Here is a 20,417-nt window from a genome sequence, read left to right as displayed (position 1 = left end):
GTACCTCTCCCCTCCCCAGCCCCTCGCTCCTAATGCAATGTGAGTTGGAAACGTGGGGTTATTTTTACAGCCTTGTCCCCCACCTCCCCCAGAGTCAGATGCTGTGGCTAATTCGGAGGGAGAATTCCAATTGCCTGGAAAATGAAGGTGCTGAAAATGAAACAGCATGGGCAGGGGGTTTTGTCCCAAATGCCTGGCTTGGTGCTAAATAAAATCAAATAATAATAATAATAAAAACCAAACACAAAACAACAGGTGGTGAAGACTTAGCACCACTGGGCTGCTTCATTTCAGAGCTCCCCAAAGGCTCCAAGTTGGGATGGGCGCTCCCTCTCGCTTCCCAAGGAGGATGATGGAAGTGGAGGAAAGCCCATTACTCTCAGAGGGCTCCTGTGGCAAAATACTTTGCCCATGAGACAGCTGAAATGGGATTTTACAGCTTGAACTTCGATGACTTCACCTTCCCTACCAGCAAAAAGGACGAGCAAAGGGGCTGGGTGAATCCTCCAGGGAGGGTGAAACGGAAACATTTCGGCTTTAGGAGCAACATTCTAACAACGGGTTTGCCGCAGGTCGCACCGGAGGGCACGTTCTCCATGGGGATGGCTCTGCTCCCTCTGCTCCTGCCACCTCCCAGCCCGTGCCAGCCAGTGGCCACCCACCCCTGGGGGCGGGGGGGGGCTGCTACAGGCCTTGCCCCGGCAGCTCCCACTGCAAGGGTGTTACCCACCCTTCCCAGGACACACTCCGGCTTGGAGGCCTGGAATGTGGGGTTCTGCAGCCAGGATGATAGGAGGGTGGAGTCCACTTGGAAAATGAAAATAAGCATAAAGATGAAAAATACGGGCAGAAAGCAAAACCCAGATGAAATATGAAATGAAATAAGAATGAAGTCAAAAGGTAAAATAAAAGGTAAATAAAATAAAGGTAAAATGTAAATGACAAAAATAAAATAATAACAAAAATAATAAAAAATAATAAAAGAAAATAAAAGAAAAAAGAAAAACAAATAAAGGGTAAAAATAATAAAGAAAAAAGCAAATAGAAGAAAAATAACAACTAAAATAAATAAATAGAAAAAAAATCCAAAAAACAACCCTAAAAATAACAGAAAATAATGATTAAAAAAATAATTTAAAATAGTCCTAACACTGCTATAAAAACCAGCCGAGTCGCACGCTCGTTTCACCGCTGCTGTGCAGAACCACCCTGAGTGCTGCTGGGGTGCTGCTGCTGCCCCCACCCTCAAGCAGGGGGGGCAGCTCCGGGATACCCAACCCGCACCGGGCACCGCGGGGCGGAGGGGGGATGAAGGGGCGAGATGTGAAAAACAGCCCCCCCTACACACACATACACCTATATACATAGTTACACAGACACACATACACACCCCCCCCCCCCCCCACACACACACACAGAGCAGCGGTGTGCCTGCCCCTTTAAATCCCGGCGGCGGCGCCAGGGAATCCCTCTCGCACCGCGTCATCCGCGGCGAGGAAACCCGCGCTGGCGTCGTGCGACGCAAATGACCATTTTTGGCAACGTGCGACAACGGACGGCACCAAGTGGGGCTGGGCGCTGGGGGGGGGGAGATAAGGGGGGAGGGGGGAGGACTCCGGGGAGGCGGGGCCTGACGGGAACAAGGCGGCCGCGCCGCCCCCCGCCGCCCCGCCCGGAGCCGCGCTCGGCGGGGCGGGGGAAGCGGCGGGAGGCGGCGCGGTCCCGGTCTCCCCGTCCCGTCCCGTCCCGTCCCGCCCCGCCCCCCCGCGGACGGGCGGCAGGTGGGAGGCTCCGCGCGGGCAAGGTGGGGCCGGCGCGCCGCGGGTTTGACGTGCGCGCACGGTGCACATGGTGCGGCGGCGGGCGGATAATAAGCGAGTGGGGCCGGGGCGATGCCATTGCTCTGAGTCACCGCGGGTGCGCGGAGCTCCCGCTCGCCCTTCAGCGGGGAGCCGCGGGGTGTTAGGGCCCGCTTGAGTCACCCCTGCGCCGGGGAAAGGGGCGGCCGGTGTTGGTGGGGAGGAGGAGGAGGAGGAGGAAGAGGTGGGGGCGCGGAGGAGATCCGCTCCGCCTGCAGCCCCCGGGGCCGGGGCTGCTCTGCCGGCGGAGCGAGTCTCGCCGGGCAGCGCGGAGAGACCACATCGCTGCCCGCAGCTGCCTGCGCGCACGGCTCCGCTCGGTGTCCGCCGAGACCTCCCGTCCTGCCCTCCCGGCGCTGCGCTGCCACCTGAGTCTCTTGCATTATCGTTTCATTTTTCTTTTTTCTCTCTTCCCCCCACCTATTTTTTTTTTCCCCGACTTTTTTTTTTTTTTTTTCACCCCTTCTGCCCCCCTCAAAGCCTTTTATTATCATTATCATTTTTTGTCTTCCCGCGGCGAGCGTTGGGAGGCGAAAGGCAAGAGCTGAAGCGGTCGGGAGGGAGAAGGGGGCGGGGAGACAGCGAGGGGAGCGGCGGGTGTCGGTGCGGGAAGGCGGGGACGCGGCTCCCCCGGCCCGACCTCGGACCATGTACCAGGACTACCCCGGGAACTTCGACACCTCCTCCAGAGGCAGCAGCGGCTCCCCGGGACATCCCGAGACCTACTCCAGCGGCGCAGCCCAGCAGGTAGGGCCGGGCGCTGCCCCTCTCCCCCGCTCTCTCCGGAGGCTGCTGCCAGCGCTCCCGGCACGGGAGTTCACCGCCACGCCCGGGGAGCGGCGCCGGCCGCGGGGGAGCGGGTTGCCCGCAGCCGCCGTCCCGTCCCGTCGCTCCCGGCAGGGCGCCGGCTCTCTCCTTCCCTCCTTCCCGAGCCAGCGTCGCGACCCTTTCGGGCGGGACGCCGAGCGGAGCCCCGCTCCCGGTGGAGGCCGGGGGTGCCGAGAGAGGCAGGGGCCTGCCCCAAGCATGGGGAACGCCCGGCGGGAGGCTGCTGCCGCCGCCCCGGCCCCAGGTGGAGCGGGAAAAGCCAGCGCTGGTGGGGAGCGACCGCCCGCTGGCCGGGGACCCGCCGCGGCGGCGGGTCGGGGCCGGCTGGGAAATCACAGGGCTCCTGCGGGCAACTCCTCTCCGAAGCCGGTAGCGCAAACACACGGTCGCATCTCACTCTTCCTCCTTCCTGCTTCTGTTTTCCTCGGGACCTTCTCTGTCCCGCCGTTCACCGCCCCTCCGCGGACACTGTCCTGGGATCGCTTCCATCGGGCTGAGCCCTGCGACTTTGGGAGGTGCCGTCTCAGCTACTTTCAAGGCGCTCTTTCAGCCACCCTAAGAACGCGCAAGGGGTGGCTTGAAGCGGCCTCTGGCTCTTTTAAGTGCCTGAGGTAGTCTCCCCGCTTCTCACCCCCGGTGTCCCACAGTTTAGCTCCGTGGCGGTGACGTTATTTTTGCCTCTCCTACCGGTGAGACCCTCTGCCCGGCTGCTCCTTCTCCGTACCGGGAGAAGCTCTTTCTCGAGCAGGGTTTTCCACGGGAGCCTCCGCAGCGCTCTTCTTGCCGGCCGGTGCTAACCCCCCCCCGCCCTTCCCCTCCTCCCCAAGCCTTCCAAACCCCCCCCCCGCAAGCTCCCGCTGCCGGGCGGCACTTGAAGAATGGGAGATATTTCCTGTGGAAGTGGCGTGAATTCACGGACCTAAAAGGCTAGTCGGGTGGTTTGAGGTTTTATTCCTTTTCGTTTTCTCAAGAAAACATCTTGGAATGACTTACACACCTAAATCCACCACTTCTGGGGAAGCCATTACACAATCGGGGGAGTTATACAAACCTGGGTTATTTCATAACTTGTTTACATCAGCTGGCCCAGCCTCACTCTTTTTTTACTTCTTCAGAGTTGTCCCCCACCCTCCCCCCCGCCCCTTTAGCACAATATTATTATTTCTTATGTGGCTTTTATGAGCAAACTGGCAGAGTAAGCACATCGCTGCCTTCGCTTCAAGAAGTCATAGGATTATTAAAAAAAAAAAAAAAAGAGGGAGAGGGGGGGAAGAGAAAAAAAAAACAAGTCCAGTCTTAAACTTTGCCAACCGTACCAGCCCGTGACATTCCTCACATTAAAGAAGTTTTACCAGAAATGACTCGCCTCCGCTCCCCGCCCGCTCCCAACGCATCTCGCTGGTGCCCTCTGCGGGCTGCGGGCCGAGATTTCCAGGGATTAGATCTCGTTCCCTGTTTTACGGTAAATGCCAGGACAAGGTGGGGGAGCAGGAAGAGGGGGCTGAGAAGCTGGAAACGCCCGGCGAGTTGCAAATCTTTCGCTCTCCCGTTCCTCCTCCTCCTCGGATTCGGCAGCGTGCTGGGATCAAGCGCGTGCTGCGGGAGGTCGTGGAACTCCGGCGCCGTTTCGTATTTGAGCTATCGAGGTCTGACCGATAAGTGGGTTTTCCCTTTTTTTTTTTTTTTCCCTCCTGGGGCTGCACGTCTTCCCCAGGCAGCGTGCACGGCATTTGGTACAAGGGCCAGAGCCCAGTTTCTAGGGTTACTATCTGAAACTGGGCTTTGAGCTGGATGCTGGTTTAGCGAGAACAGAAATGTTTTCTTTAAGAATCCAGGAGATTTCTCAAGGCCTTGTGCATCGTCTTTCCCTTGATCCTTACAGATGTTGTAGATTAGGATCAAATGTAAGCGTTGCCTTTACCCTAGCAGTTGGGCTGTTCTGCTGATTCTGGTCTATGGAGATCTGCTAAGTTTTATTGCTAGAGAAAATATGCATTGTCGAAATTTTTCCTTTTTTTTTTTTTTTTTTTCCCCAAAGTAAGAAAAGATGCATCAGTCACATGTTTAAGTGGAAACTGTGTCTCTGAGCCAAAACTTTGATGCTTTTTAATTATTTTTCCCATACAACCCAGCACTGGAACATTTTTCTTTTAAGTTGCGTGTCATGCTATTTTCCTAATCAGTGACTTGCCATGTGGTAAACATAGACTTTCATGGGAAGAGTTTGTGTACTCTCTTAGTCTGGCTGACTTTCCTCTTGGATATCTCAGCGCTCTGTCCAGTTTTCCTTTGAGGACATCTTTAACATGGGAGAGCCATCAGGGGCCTTGTGTTCATTATAGGATATATCCTATACACTCTGTATTGTTAGAAGATACCCTGGGTGGCCTTTTGGTGGATTTGTTGTCGGGCTTGTTTTTTTTTCTGTGGTCAGCATACCCTTTTCGAGGCCAGTTTCTGGTGCTGCTCCGTGCTTGCTGTTAGAGATGTAACTGAAAGTATGGAGGGGAGCAGAGACGCAACCAGGTGCAGTGTAGAAACGCCTTGTAAAGATGGAGGAGGGAACCACAGAGCCAGAGCCTGAAATGTTTCCGTGCTGCCTGTGCACCTATGTTGCCACCTGCTATTGTAGCCTGACCCTGCCTGTGGCAGGACTCACTGGAGACTCCCTCTACTATGTATCAGAGGAGGCTCCTCTCCAACACTGTATTTTTCAGGCGGAGCAGAGACAAATCTCAGTTCTCATTACTCTTAATGACAGGACTCTTTCTATTTGCTGTTTAGCTCTTGTTTTCTTTTAATGATACCTTCATCTGCATGTTGCTTGGGTCAGGAGGAGAGTGGTGGCTTCGTGGTTGAGCGTGTGCTGCCTGTGTAGCCCTGCAATCTGGTTATCGCCACATCTTTTCTGTAGTGCTGTGAATTCCTCCTAGATAAGGAGAACTGAGAGCTGGCACAGAGTTCCCTTTAGGAGCCTCTCCCAGGTCAGGAGAGGAGAGCTGTGTGTGGGTGGGTGTCCTGGATGAGGAAATGGCAGGAGGGGGTCTGGAAAGAGGAGAAGCAGGGGTTGGGTGAGTGCAGGTGGTACTGCCAGGAGAATTTGAGCTCTCTGAAGGGGTAGAAAAGTTGGGGCTGCAGTTTTGGGGAAAGGTCTGGAGCTCCAAAGTAAGAAGGCTGGTGCTCAAATGGACTGTGCAGGGAGGTGTCAGGTAACTCAGAACCAGCAGTGTCCCAGGCATCAGAGCTGGCAGCCACTGGGCAGAGCGGAGGGTCAGCAGTGTTTTGGCATGGCAAAGCTTATCCAGTGCAGTGTCCTAGCAGAGAAAGCGAGTTATGTGGGGAAAGCCTGACCAGTCAGCCTGTAAAACCCAGGGATAGCCTGAACACCCCATAGCTGAAGAGTCAGCCTGTCACAGCAGTGTGTCTTCTTAGTTATCTGGGGGAAAAAATACTGCATTTGAAAAATACAGAATAGAGGTTCGGGAAAATTTTAAAGCTATTTTGAGGGATTAGAAAAGAAGGTGGTGAAAGAGATGGAGCATAGTACAGACAAGGACTGCAGTCTGACTGGTCCCTTCCCTGCGTCTGCAAGCAAGTACCGTGGAGCTGCTGAGGGATGTGACTGAACTGAGCAGCTCCCCGTTGCTGTCCAGGAGGCCTCCACCAGTGTTAGTGAAGGGTCCTAGGTTGAATACAAGAGTGACTGCAAGTGGCTTAGTCACTTTATCAATAACTCAAAGACAGATCTTTGTGTCAGACACTTGTATCTTATGTGGCTGATGTGTTGGTGGGTCTGACTCTCCTGACCTTTGATGGGAATTTTTAGCAGGTCGTTGGGTGTTGGAGGCTGCAGTAACTTGGCACTACTGCAAAAGGTCATTTCCTCTGGAATGCAAACGGTGCCTTTGCATAGCAAAGCACCAGAAGATCTCGTTATGTTTTGCAGCCACAGCTTTCTAGTGTCCCTGCTAAGAAGGCAGAAGCCTGTCTTCTCTGCTTTTTTGGGTACAGGAGGGATGGCGGCACAGGTAGGCAAAGGCCACGGTAGAAGCCATTTGTGGAGATGAAAGCAGAACTTGCTGTCCCCTGAGCACCTGTGGTATAACTAGTCTTGACATTCCTCCCTTCTGCAGGGTTAAGATCCCTTTGTCTTATGGTTGTGAAGGCACCAAGGCATCCATCCTCTCCTGTGCCATGTGGCCACAACCTACACTGGGCAGAGCAAAGAAGGGGATTTGTGCCTGTAAATTTCTCTATAGCATTGACAGTTTGCAGCTCTGGCCCTCTGTAGTTAATTGGTAGAGGTGACGAAGATGGCATGCACTCTGAAATGTGGGGCATGCTGAGGCTGTGCTGGACTCAAACTCTGGATGAGTCTTTGAGGTTCTGTTGGGGCTTTTGCTAAGGTCTTCATGCCAGTCTCATACCATCTGTGTAATTTCCCTACCCACTTAACTTGATTAATTCCTTTCTTCTCCTGTCCTTTCTTGCTAGATTTTGAGCTGTCCAAAGCTGTAAGTCAGCATTTGTCGGTATCCAAACTGGATCTTCTGGTCTCCAGACGCTGGCAACTGGACTTCTTATGGCTAATACTGGCCTGAAATGCTGTAGCTATCAGAATGTGAAGTACTATTTGCAGTAGCATTGGTTTAACAAAGCACTTATGGTGCTTGACTAGGCACACCCTGAAAAGGAAATCTGTGTTGAAGTGCTGTCCCTTATCTGGGACGCTTACCTGAGCTGAGGTCAGGCTGATGCAAGGGCTCTCACTTCTCTGGGAAGCTGGTTTGTGGACCCAAGAATGTGCACTTTTCATGGGATCATTTAATGACTTAAAAATTGATAGTAGCGATGGCTGCTGGTCTTACTAGCCCAATCCCTTGCACAGTGATTGCTGAAGCAAGGCATGTCTGTCTGTAAAACCCAGTTGAACCATTGAAAGCCTCCTGAAGGAGCCCTGCATAGACAAAAGCATTCTTTCTGCCCTGCTTCCCCCTCCGGGGACAAGTGATTGTTTTCCTTGCAGTTTAGTGCCAGCATATTATCCAGATGGATTTACCTCTGTCTGAAACAAGGTGTACATGTATTTTGGAGGAGATCATTACCTGCTGCCTTGGTTTTACTGCTGCCTTGTTTTGTCTAGACAGTGCAGAGAGCTGCAGGGAACTTGTCCGATCTGAATCCTGAGACCTATTTTATAGGCTGCTATTAAAATACATATCCGTGCACGTAACCATCCCAGGGCCAGGTTGCTTGTGCTGCGTGTGCGGCCAGCACAGAACCACTGAAAAAGAAGCAAGCTGCTGTGCTCACTGTACCAAACCCTGTGTGGTCCGAGCCCAGATTTCAGGGGAATCCTTTAGTAGAAGAAGGTTTTGCTCTGGTTGGTAACGGCAATTCAGAACTGAAGTTTCTCTTCCTTTTCTTTTGCCTAGCAGAGAAGTGTTTTTCTAGAAAACCCTTAATTCCCCTTTTGGTCCGTGCTGGAAGGATCAGGGGGCATAGGCAGGGGGCAGTGGGGATGCTGCCCAGGAGACGAGTAGAATAGAGGATGCTGGGGAAGTGTAGGGGGGATGAGGAAGGGGTCTGGGAGTGGGCAGGGCTGCTCCATAGGGCAAGCACCTGAACCCAGCACCTTCCCCAGAGAGGCTGCAGCAGGCACAGGCAGCCTGGGATGCTGCAACTTTTTGCTTTGGGTGCTGCTTTGATCCTCACTGGTGCAGCTCCTGAGGGTCTAGCTGGTTTCTGAGTAACCACTTATGTTCTGCTTTCATTGACAGTTTCTTCTCTCTCCTTCTTTTCTCCCCTGCCTTTCCTCCTAGAAATTTCGAGTAGATATGCCAGGATCAGGCAGTGCTTTTATCCCAACGATCAACGCCATCACAACTAGCCAAGACCTGCAGTGGATGGTCCAGCCCACCGTCATCACCTCCATGTCAAGCCCTTACTCTCGCTCACACCCCTACAGCCATCCGCTGCCTCCGCTCTCCTCGGTGGCCGGACACACGGCCCTTCAGCGACCTGGTGTGATCAAAACCATCGGGACCACAGTAGGCCGGAGACGGAGAGACGAGCAGGTAACCACAGCGAGGAGAGTGGCTGGGGGTGCCTCGAAAACAGGTGTACAGAGGTTTCCCCCCTTGTGCTCTCTCTCTGTCTCGGGATCTCCTGGCCTCACAGGGCAGCACCGACGTCTGTCCCCCATGCTGCACAGCTGCTGGGGTTTCTCAGCGTGACACAGAGTGTGAGGGTGATTTTATTGCTGCTTCCTCATCACACAGTGAGACTTGCCCAATCTCCGTCAAACGCTTTGCACCACTGGGCCGCATTGCGGCTCGGTTTCAAAAGCAGGTGAAACCCTGAAGATGAGCCCTGGGTTTCGGTTTGAGTGTCTCTTCCACTTCAGGCAGAAGGAAACCTCTGAGCAAGCAAAGGCGTTTTTATGTAGGTCCTTTACAAATCTGACACCCAAATGGTGTTTTATATCTGCTCTGTGGCAGCTTGCGCTGTTTCAGTCTCACTTTTTGGATGATACCACCAGTAGCAGCCAGCATCATGCAGGGAGGACCAGCTTCCCTAGAGCACCTCAATCCTAGTAGCAAAAGCCTTCTGGATGTCTGGGGTCTAAATCCACCTTCCCACTACAAACATGCAATCACTTGGTCTCTTTGCAGCGCTGAGGTGGGGATCCCATAAGCAAAGATTTTTCTGCTCTTGACCCAGTGGTATTTTCATAGCAGGGATGGGGTGGCTTGTGCCACTGCTGCCCTATGCTCAGCTTTCTGATGGGATTATGGAGCCAGGACCCTGGATCCTGTGCTGGGGCAGGGTGGTGGATTAGATTCAGGCACTTCTTCTTCTGGAAATCCTTTCAGCCATGTCAGTCTCTTCTTGGTAAGAAACAGCCTTCTCCAGGGCTGTCTGGTGAATAGCTTTCCACAGTGCTGGGCTGATTTATTTTCTTTTCCTTTTTTTTTTTTTCCTTTAAAAAAAAAAAAAAAAAAAGTAGATTTCCCCAAATTGTTCCCAAGCAGCAGTTGTGTGGGTCGCTGCAGAGCAATGTAATGAGATGCTCTGCACACCCCCAGTACACGAGCACAGACTATTGCATGAGGTCTGTTTCTAATAAGACTCACCAGCCCTACTTTTACTTCCACGTCATCTGTTTTGATTCACAGTCAGATTATTTTATACAGTTGCTGTCTGGTTTAGACCCAAGAGGCAGGGAAGGGGTTAAAGTCACTTGTCCATAGTGAGCTGCACCTCTGTCCTGGGAACGTGTATGGGTGCATTGAGGACCTGTTTTTGGGAGGAAGGACTGGGCAGCCATGGTGATTCGGGAAAGTGCCAGCCCTTTGCACCAGCTGGAGCTACCTCCTGGTTCCCTGCATGCAGGGCTGGTGTCCAAAGCTAGGGAAACTCTCACGAGAACTGGGGGAATAATTAGCAACAACTAATTTGTTTGACAAATGCTGCCTCTGTGTTCACAAATTGGCCGTGAAGAGATCACCATATTCTCCACTTTATTTGTTGTTCAGAGTTATTTGCTGAAGGATGCCTGCCAAGCAATTCCTGGCCTGTGGCTTGTTTGCAAGCTCTTCATTGTGGGTCATTCAAAGCCAAGTCCTTTTGATTAGACACGTGCTTAGGCAGTATCCGGGCACTTTACCGTGGCTCTTTGGCTCAGGTTTCTGCTGTTGGAGCTTTGGACACCACATCGGAGTGCCTTTTTGGAAAACTTTGTGTCATGCTTTATGAAAAGAACCTGTTTTGACGAATGCTTCTGCCGCCGAATGCACGTATTTGGCTTGGACAAGCTACAGATAACGTGTACACCAGGGGCAAATCCAACCTCTTTCAATCAAATCAAGCAACCACTGACAGAATATTCCTTTTCAGACCTAGTATAATGTTAAGCACATCTAGATTAGGGGCTTCAGCCCTGCCCATATGATTTTGGCAAAGCATAGCCTCTGAAACAGATAATTTAAAAATGACTGAAGGTCCTGTGAGGAGAAATTTCAGTCCAAATGTATTTCAGTGAGGTCTGTGCTTCTGAAGCATGAAAGGGCTTTTGTAAACTGTAGACAGAGGCCCCAGGTCAGCACAGAATCTATGTGCATGCTTAAAGCATTGCCATATATCAGATACTTGTGTGCAAATACAGTTTTACTCTGCTTACATATGGGCAGGGACCTGAGCAGGCAGAGCTGTACTGGGGAGAGTGGTGCCTGTGGGGGATCCCTGCTCAGGGGGAGTATGCCAAAGCCCCACTGGCTGCTTCCCAGCAGGGTGGAGGTACACCCTCTCACCCCTCCGCCCCCACCTCCAACCCTGAGACAGAGCATTGTGATCTGCTGATGGAAAAGCTTTCAGGCCCAAAACCTGTGTCCTAGAGTCCTAGAAGCGCTAGTGTTGCTCAGTGTGGATCTGGGGCTCATGCAGCCTGCAGGTGAAATCACAGCCACAGAACAAAACGCCAGAAAAGCAGAACTGAGCAAGGGGAATGCCCAGAGGTTGAAGTAAACTCCCTGAAACTGTGAAGAACAAAATTAAGGAAATAAAACAAACCAAAGCAAACCAGAATGAGGTTAGAGTAAAACTAACACTAAAAAGAAAGGCTAGTAAAAAGGTGAATGTCCTTTTTGCAATTTTTTGGCAGCCCCTGAAGATATTAAAACTGAAAGCTTTTATGAAAAGGTTTTCCTTTCCATAATCCTCTGGTGCACTGTGAGATCTGACACATGCTTTGCAGGGTGCTGGTTTCACTTTTGTTTGCAGTCACTGAGTCAAAGCCCCCACAGCACACACCAGCCCAGTGAGGATAAAGTGCAGGGCACAGGGTTGGTCCACAGCAGAGGAGGGTGTGTGGCCAAGCACATGCCGTGAATGCCCACGGCGGTCTCTGTGCACCAGCTCCTGCGTGCTGTGTGCCACCACGGCAGTGAGCTGGGCCACGCTGGCCTTCCTCACATGCTGCTGTACCAGCTCCCTGGCCTTGGCTGTGGTGCCAGGTGATCTGCTGCTCCTAGGATGTGTGTAAAACCTTGTCTCAAACCCCAAAAGCTAGGCCTGACTTGACCAGACCTTGTGGGCTCCCATTCACTTCCTCTGATTTCGCAAGAGTGTTGCTGATGGATCTCCGTGGAATTGCTCCTGATTTACATCAGTGAGGATGTCAGCTGGCCTCAGGAAGTCCTTGATATCACTGGAGTTTTTCCTGCTGATGCAAGAAGCACGATGTGTTATCTTGCCGAGTGCTCAAAAATCTGAGGTCAGGTTTTTGGGTGGTATAAATCATTGTTTCTTCATGGACTTCATGGGAGCTCTGCTGATTTCCCTGTCTCCCATTCCACCCTATCCCCGACCTTCAAGCTAACGACTGTTTTTGTGTGGGAAGCAGCAGATATTTTCTTTCAAGAAAGAGACACTTACAACATCATGCTCTGGTTTTGCTTAATGTACCACCCAAGTTGTGAAACAATCAGAGCATCTTTTATCTGTTTGGCCTTGGTGCAGATTCAGAGATTCACAGTCCTCTTACACAATCTTCCCCCTGCTCCATCTTCTCCTCACCCTTCTGCTAAGACCCAGTGCAGGCAGAGATACTGTGCACTTTCATCTTCTGCTGACATCAGTGAAGAGGGGGAGTGCTCAGCATCCTGCTGGATCAGGCCTTTTTCCTTTGCATTGCGGTTAAATCTTCACAAACTTCAAGGAATGCCTTGCTCAGATCTGATTGTGGGTTTTCTTGGCACTTGCCCACAGCTGTCGCCTGAAGAAGAAGAGAAGCGAAGGATCAGGAGAGAGAGGAACAAGCTGGCAGCTGCTAAGTGTCGTAACAGGCGTCGAGAGCTAACAGAGAAACTCCAGGCGGTACGTGCTCTGCATACGTTTCTCCTTCCCTGTCGCCCACCCTTTGGACCAGCTTGAAGGACATTGCTCTCCCTCTGCTAGCATGTTTGAGAAAGCTGCTACAAAACACACGCTGCTTTCACTTTCTAAGGCTGCCCAGTGGCATTGCTCCTACATCAGTGGTGGTGAGGGCTCGGGCGTGGAGCTCAGGAGCTGAACTCCACCTTGCTGACTGCCCAGAATGTGCTAGGAGCTCTTTTCCCTTGTAGCCTCCCAACTGGTGTGAGTCACCCTATGGTCTGGTCCCTACAATGCTGCGTGCCTCAAAGGCAGACTTTCAGGACAAAAGCACTGAAGATAGTAGGATCATCTGAAAGCAGTAGAAAATGAGGCAGATGGTATGTGTATCTATCAAAGCTGCATCCTGTAGGCTAACTTTTCTTTGGATGAGGGGTAACAGATTTACTGTACAAAGGAAGCACTGGACGGATTTGTGGTCTGGTGCCAAGGGGAAATAACTAGCTAAGCTTGCGAAGGTAGGGGTGAGCATGAGACCTGTGGGGTGAGTGAGGGACTGGCTGAAGAGGAGACAAGGTTGGGTTTTGTTGAAAGAGGCTGGGGAGAAGGCTCCAGCGCTCTGGCTCAAGAACCAGCCTAGGGCTGGTTTTATTCAGTGATCTTAATAACAAGCACAGGAGCAGCAGTGAAGTCACACCAGTGAAATGTGCTGCTGGGAGGTGTTCTGGGTGTAGGGGAGGCAGGACATCTATAGGAAGAATTTAAGGATTGTCATGACTAAAATAATAGGAGTGGGAGGTCTTATCTTGAAGAACTGGGGGTGAGCTTTTTGTGAAATGGTGAGCTCCTCGCACAGGAAGGTACTAATTGTTCACAGATTGACTATGAGCCATCAATGTGCTGTGACCACGGGAAAGGTAAATGTAGTAATCCTAGGATGCATCAAGGGGTGATCCAGTGAAGGTGAAAGTGTTAGTCCTTTGTACAAGAGTCAGGGAAGTGTCAGACCTAATCTGAAATACGCACTACAGAAAGAAGATGGAAATAGTTTAGAGACTGGTGCACAGTACCTCTGTCTAAGTGAAAAGCATATGACTTAGCTAAGACAAAAAAACAATGGGAGAAGAGCCGAGTACTCTCTGCGAAGGTGTCTCAGGCAGGCAGCCAGAGACAAGAGTGAAGTCACAGGCCAAGACAGAGTGGTAGAAGCTGGCCATGAGAAAATTAAGGCAAGCTCATGAGAAGACTATTTATAATCCTTAGATTGGTGGAGTTTGGGAGTAGCCTACTAGTAGACACATGAAACACAAAATGCTCAGCTGTCAATGACCTACTTGGCTCAAGAAGAGTCTGGGGTGTATCTGCCCATGCCAGATGGGAGCTGGACTTGATGGTAATGCTCCAGCTGAGGAGCAGTTAAAGAGTCTCTGATATTTACTTATTCCCCTTTTGTCTGCAGGAAACTGAAGTGCTGGAGGAGGAGAAATCAGTGCTTCAAAAGGAGATTGCTGAGCTTCAGAAGGAGAAGGAGAAGCTGGAGTTTATGCTGGTGGCTCACAGCCCTGTGTGCAAAATCAGCCCTGAGGAACGCAGGAGCCCACCATCCAGCAGCCTCCAGAGCGTTCGGACTGGAGCAAGCGGAGCGGTGGTGGTGAAGCAGGAGCCTGTGGAGGAAGAGATCCCATCTTCCTCTTTGGTCCTTGACAAAGCCCAGAGGTCTGTCATTAAGCCCATCAGCATTGCTGGAGGTTTTTATGGGGAGGAGGCACTCAACACTCCCATTGTGGTGACCTCAACACCAGCCATCACTCCTGGCTCATCCAACTTGGTGTTCACCTACCCCAGCGTGTTGGATCAGGAGTCTCCTCTCTCCCCATCCGAGTCCTGCTCCAAAGCTCACCGGAGGAGCAGCAGCAGTGGTGACCAATCCTCAGATTCCTTGAACTCTCCCACCTTGCTGGCATTGTAATCCCCCTGTTGCCCCCCATTTTGCCAGTGTGTTACATCCCCTCCAGCACCATGGGGGGAGCCCTCTTCCATGGGATTAGAGACAGGCACAGGATCGTTCAAGCACAAAGGTGGCAAGAACAAGGATGGGGAAGTGCTGCAGCTCCAGGAAGGAGAGAGTAAGGACCAATGTCAGCTCCCTGGAGGCAGGAAATGGCAAAAGTGGGACTGACGTGCCAGGACTGTTTGGAGAGGGTGATGTCTCCTCTGTAGGGACTGCTTACGGAAACCTCTTCACGGCCACAGTGGACTTGAGGAGTACTCCTGGCCAGGACTGGAGGCGAGCTGCAGACAGTTGCTAGTCGTCCCTTTCCTTTGTGAATTGATCTGATCGGTTGTGCTCTGTGCTTAGATCATTCTGGTTAGTTGATCTTACAACTTCTCTCTTTCCCTCTTTCTCTCTGCTTATGATTTCCAATGTTGTTGATCCCATGACATTTCATCCAGTTGCTTTGAACTCTAAAGGCTTTTTAGGATCTCTCCTCTTCGGACAGGCTGTGGGAAAAACATAGGGTTGCCCAGGCAGGAGGGGGGTGGCTGGCAGGTCCAGCAGAGGGGGGATCAAGAGCAGCCCAAGGGGCTCAGCAGCAAGGGCAGGGCTCATAACCCTGGCCTGTGGCATGGAGGCAGTGAACAGAGACAGCAGGAGGCTCATGTGGAAGCCTTTCTTTTTTAAAATGTAGATATATTTATCCCCTTGGGCTCCTCAAAAAACAAGTTAGTATCTCAGGGCCAAAGCAGCATCAGAAAAGCTGCTGGGCTGGCACTTACCAGTGTCTTTGGCAGGGTTTTACCCTAGTTTAGTGGATATGAAATCTGCTGCTTGTTGTTTACTTTCCCTGGGCTGCCCGCTCTCTAGGGAGTATTGCATCTTCCTCCCCATCAGGGCTCCTGACTCAGAGGCTGATCTCTTCCTGTTAGTAAATCCTCCCCTTGGCCATCTTTGCAGAACATGCTACCAAAAAAGAGGTGGCACCATGTTCCTATAAATCTAGGATGGAGACTGGCAGCAGATAAGAGAGTGAAAGTAGCTGCCTGTACCCTTGCTGACTTATGTGTTATTGGGAAACACAGCAGTGTGCATTCACCATTTGATACTAGTGGGTGTTTGCTCAGAGATTCCCAGTTTCCCAGGCTGGGGGGAAGGCATTGGTCCAACTTTCAGCAAAGCACAGGCCACAAGGCACTCCTGACTCAGCAGGAATGGCATGGTTGAAGTGATGACCTGTTTGAACTAGAAGAGAGCTTCTGATAAACTCGGATTATGAATGACAAATCAACAGCAGAGGAAAATCGATTGCTGTTATTTGCACCTTGGTCTGTGGCTTGTTTTTTTTCTTTTTTTTTTTTTTTTTTTTTGGCAATTGGTCTGGTTTTGTTGGGATTGATTGGCATGAAGACAAAAAACAAATCAGAGGGTTATTCCACTAGCACTGGGTTCTTAACCTTCTCCAATGTGTGGGCTTGGCTGCTATTCCTAAGTGCGCACAGAGGGCACAAGCTCTCCAGCCTTGGTGTTTACTACTGAAAACAGTAACGTGTGTAACCTGTTCCTGTTTGGAGCCAAGCTCAATTCCTGTTGATGTCAAGGCACTGACGAACCACGACCATATGCACACTAGGATTGCCCAGCTTACCAGCTAAGCCACTTGGGGGATAACTCTTTGAACCTGCCTGTTGAAGCTGTGTTGGCAGCTATTTATTTTGGTGTAAGATTTTCTTGTTCTTATATATATATATATTTATATATATATATATGTAATCAACTGAAACCAGGGTGTTTCTTGGTCAGGCTGGACCTGGAGAAATGCAATATGCAATTATAGAGCCAGTCCTGCAAGATGCTAATCTGCTGCAATCCCCGCCAACTCCACTTGGAATTAATAGGGTTCCGTTTAGTGGAACTGGACCTTTACTCAGCAGGGCTGACTTCCCTCAAACCCTGGCCACTGCCCATTCCTTGAATCATTTCAAAGGGACACTACTTTGGCTCTAAAGGTAGGCTTTGCTTTTTTATTACTACTATTATTTTTAAACCCAGGTATTTACCAGACCTGTCAGAGTGATCTTTTTGCTTCATAAAGCTGATTGTGATTCAGGCTTTTTCTTTATTACTTAAACACTTTGATCATTATACTGGTGCTAGAGCGAACTGGTTTCAAACTGAACTTACATAATAAGTAAAATTGATTAAGGAGTTCCTTTTTCCTCACACAAACCATCAAAACTTCCTTTTTAATAAAGTAAACCTTAAACTTCTTGTAGTTAGCACAGAGGATCCTATTTTCATAGGGTTTTATGTAGATGATACCACTTCAGGTGAAACTGCTGCTTCTTTAATGGTCTCCATTTTGCCAGATGCTTGTTTGGGCCCCTCTGGATTAAGAATCTGAAACTTCTCAATAAAATGTCTCTGACTGTCATTTCCACCCATTGTTGAGCAGAACACAACATAGACAAATGGTGAATCCTAATGTGATGCAGCTACTTTTGAGGCCATCTGAACAGGACTGCTGTCTCCCAGGAGATCAGGAGCACTCCTACTAGGGGTTTTGGGAAGCCAGGTGCCTCCTCAAACCTAATGCAGCCTAACTCCTAGTGGAACAGAAAAAGCCTACCTTTGGTTTTGGTCACTGAATCATTGCCAAAAGGAGCTGCATGCAGCTGGCCTTTGCCCACTGCCTGCTGCCTTGTCATCAACCTTCTCAGACACAGGACAGTCCCTTTTCTTGTCCTGTGATACTGACAGGAGCCATGTGAAACTGCCCAGAAAAGAGGATTATTTTCTAGTATCTGGGAAAAGCCCTGAATACCTTGTGCCTGTCCATTTTGTCACTCAGATCTCTCAGAGGATGTCTATGTTGGGATCGCTGGTCTCCTGCCTTCTGTATTTTGTGGATCAGCCTTACATTTGTTTAATTTCTGGCAGACAGGTACAACTTGAGCTTTGCTGCTGTTTTGGTCCGGCGCTGCCTTCTTTTCAGGTTTATTGGTGTGCTTTTTGGGAATTGACTGTCTTCCCCATCCCCAAAATGGTATTTTCCATTATTATCTTCCCTGCCAGTTCCTAAATGTACAGTGTCTCCATGTTCTGCATGTAACGGAGATATGGGAGCTCTTATAACTAGTGTCTGATCAAGAGTTGTTGAAGTCAGTATAAAAAGGCCCAGGGAATTTCAGCTGGTATTGGGTCAACCCTCTAGCAAATGTCCCAATGAAGCCTCTAATAATAACTTAAATTAACCAATGCCAAACTGGGAGGAGCAGTTGCAGCTGCACTGGAGGCAACATTCAGCTTCCAGGTCATGTTTGCTGTTCTAGTTTTTCCCTTGTTCCTCTTTCCCCCTTCCCAGTTGTGGCCTTGCCTTCATCCATTCCTTTCTTGTAGGTGTGGAGACTGGGTAAGTCTCAAACTGCTTGTGGTGTGATGGGATTTGGGACCAACATGCTGGGGACAGTAGCTCTCTGTTTTGTTTTTATAATTATTATTTAAATGATCTGTTTAGTTCATCTGAACCTTTAATTTTGCTGCTTACTGTATGTAGGATCCACCTGGCCCTCATCCTAAATGAAAAGACAAAATGAAAACAAACCTAAGACACCCCCCTCCTCCCTGCTATATTCTTATTTATTGGCAGGCAGCCATCTTGTGCCTGCTCCAGCAGATCTGCCCGCCATTAATTTAACATCCTCCCAAATCACATTCCTGGTGTTCGGTTATTGCCTTTTTTTTTTTTTTTTCTTTCCCCTTTTTGTTGTTTTTTTCCATTCTAAAACAGACTTCTGAAATGTAAGTAATCTTATCATTATGACACTTAAAAGTTCATTTTCATTAGGAAGGCCAAGTCAAATATTTTAAGAGGTGGGGGGAACAATCTACATTTTATTTCTTATTTATTTATCATGTTTACATTTTTTTTTCTGTTCAAGACTTGGATATAATAAAGCATTAAAAATACTCCAATCTTCTTTTTTTAGGCTGATAATTTTTTTTTTTTTTGATTCTTTAAATAAAAGATTCTGGGTTTTGTTGTTGTCTGTATAAAATGTAAAAAGAGATGTTTCTAAAGATGCATTATCATTCCTCTGTGAACAGTAGGTGGAGTTGAGGACAAATCTCAGAATACAAAATAATAATAAAATCCCATCCTGTTTTACTTAATTGTTCCCCTCCTATCTTGTATGATTAAAGGGTTATTCCACTTTCTTGTTTGTGGTTACTTGATATTAAAACCATATTAAAATGTGTAGAAAATAGGTATCCAATTGTTTTTGCTGAGTGAGAGGATGAAGTGTTGTATATATCTTGATATACTGTGTAGTTCAAAGTAACATCAATAAGGGATAGTGCATCTTTATTAGAGCGATAAGTTACTAGTGTCACTAAAGTCTGCTTTAAGATCCTCAGATACAGAAAGGGCCTTACTCTGATTCCAGTCTCCTGGGGGCAAATTTAAAGTATCAGTAGCATTTCAGTGCTGCAAAGCAGATGTCAGAGGTGGAATCAAGCCTCAGTGATTAATAGGCAACCATGAGGATTATCGAAGGTTTGGGGGCACCATTATATTTTTTTTCCCCTCAAAAGTTAAGTTTTAGATCTTGGTTTTTCCTTTTTTTTTTTTTTTTTTTTTTTTTTTTTTGTCTGTGGTGAAATTGATTCTGCCAAGGAGGTTCTTAAAGGTGACTGCTGAATTGGGACCCTTCTTTGCTCATTGTGATCTTGATACTGTTCTTGCAGTCCTGGAGAGTCTCAGCTCTGAGGCATTCTCTCTGGTGTTGTCTCTTCTGTTCTTGTTATTTTACTGTAATACAGGCCTACAGTATTTGCACTAAAACAAAAAGCTTGTTAGAGAAAGCTTGCTGCTATGAAGAAAGAACTTATTAAAATGGTTTTGCTTTTACAATTTTAACTGAGTAGAATTTTGTAGAATAAAATCAATTTAGACTGAAAAGAAAAAATGACTTTTCTTTTTCCTCTGCACCTTCCACCCCCCGATACTCTTTTCTTTTCTTCCCATTCCTTGGTGGTGTGGTGTTCCCCCCTTTTCCTTTGGTGCTCAGTTGTAATGATTGGCTGTATTGTTGACTATGCTGCTGAGAGTTATGACACTTGTAAATCTTGTTTTAATGACATTGTGGACACTCTTTTGTATAGCAAGAGCTAACTGGAGTTTTTCTCTCTCTGTTAATTGAAGTAATTAAAAAGCTCCCTTTGCCATGAACAATTAAAAGTTCGCATGTTCCTTCAATATGAACAAACGGGTACATTGCCAGGTGCCTGGTTATAGCACATTTCAGGGCTTCTTTCATTAGAGCAGCTGCAATCCAGACAGTTGTTTGCTGCTACAATGGTAAATGGGGCAGAGGCTAGCAGAGCAGACCACCTGGGCTAAAAGGCACATAATGCATTAATCTTTTCATGTTGGTTTCAAAAAGAAAGGGCTAGAGCTAGAAAATGTGTGCTGAGGTGACTTTACTTTTTTTTTTAAAAAATTTACCTCCTCAGCCAGAAGGGCTCAAAGCTTCTATCCTGAAAACATGGGGTAGAAAGCATGGTGTCTTGACTGGTAGTAAGGAGGAGGTTAAGATGAGGCTCCCTTGCTCACCTAGGAGAAGCTACAGTCTCTGGAGTGGAAGGAACCTTGCTACACCAGGTCAGAAATGGAGGATGTCATATTCAAGTTAAAAAAAAATGTTGGTGAGGAGATGTTAGGTGAGTTGTGGCTAGCCCAGCTGGCACCAGGCAAAGCTACTCCTTACTCATGGTTTTCCTTAGGAGTAATGTCTGCTTTGGCTTCCTGCTGGTCCCTGTCCCTATCATTTTTTTTTTTTTCCTTCTTCCCCCCTGCC

General features: G+C 49.0%; 1 protein-coding gene across 2 annotated transcripts; it reads left to right on the top strand.

Moving 5' to 3' along the window:
- Nucleotides 1-2,338: 2,338 nt before the first annotated feature.
- On the top strand, nt 2,339-18,770 carry FOSL2 (FOS like 2, AP-1 transcription factor subunit). Of its 2 annotated transcripts, XM_051615507.1 has the most exons (4): nt 2,339-2,606; nt 8,510-8,764; nt 12,456-12,563; nt 14,020-18,770. In XM_051615507.1, the coding sequence occupies exons 1-4, from the start codon at nt 2,508-2,510 to the stop codon at nt 14,527-14,529; spliced, it is 972 nt and encodes a 323-aa protein (XP_051471467.1). In that variant the 5' UTR covers nt 2,339-2,507; the 3' UTR covers nt 14,530-18,770. The 2 variants fall into 2 exon arrangements, with proteins under 2 accessions (XP_051471467.1, XP_051471468.1); XM_051615508.1 differs by lacking the exon at nt 12,456-12,563.
- The last annotated feature ends 1,647 nt before the right edge of the window (nt 18,771-20,417 follow it).

This window comes from Apus apus, chromosome 3 (assembly GCF_020740795.1).
Source record: "Apus apus isolate bApuApu2 chromosome 3, bApuApu2.pri.cur, whole genome shotgun sequence".
In the NCBI taxonomy this organism is placed as follows: Eukaryota; Metazoa; Chordata; class Aves; order Apodiformes; family Apodidae; genus Apus; species Apus apus.
This window is presented reverse-complemented; position numbering and strand designations above follow the sequence as displayed.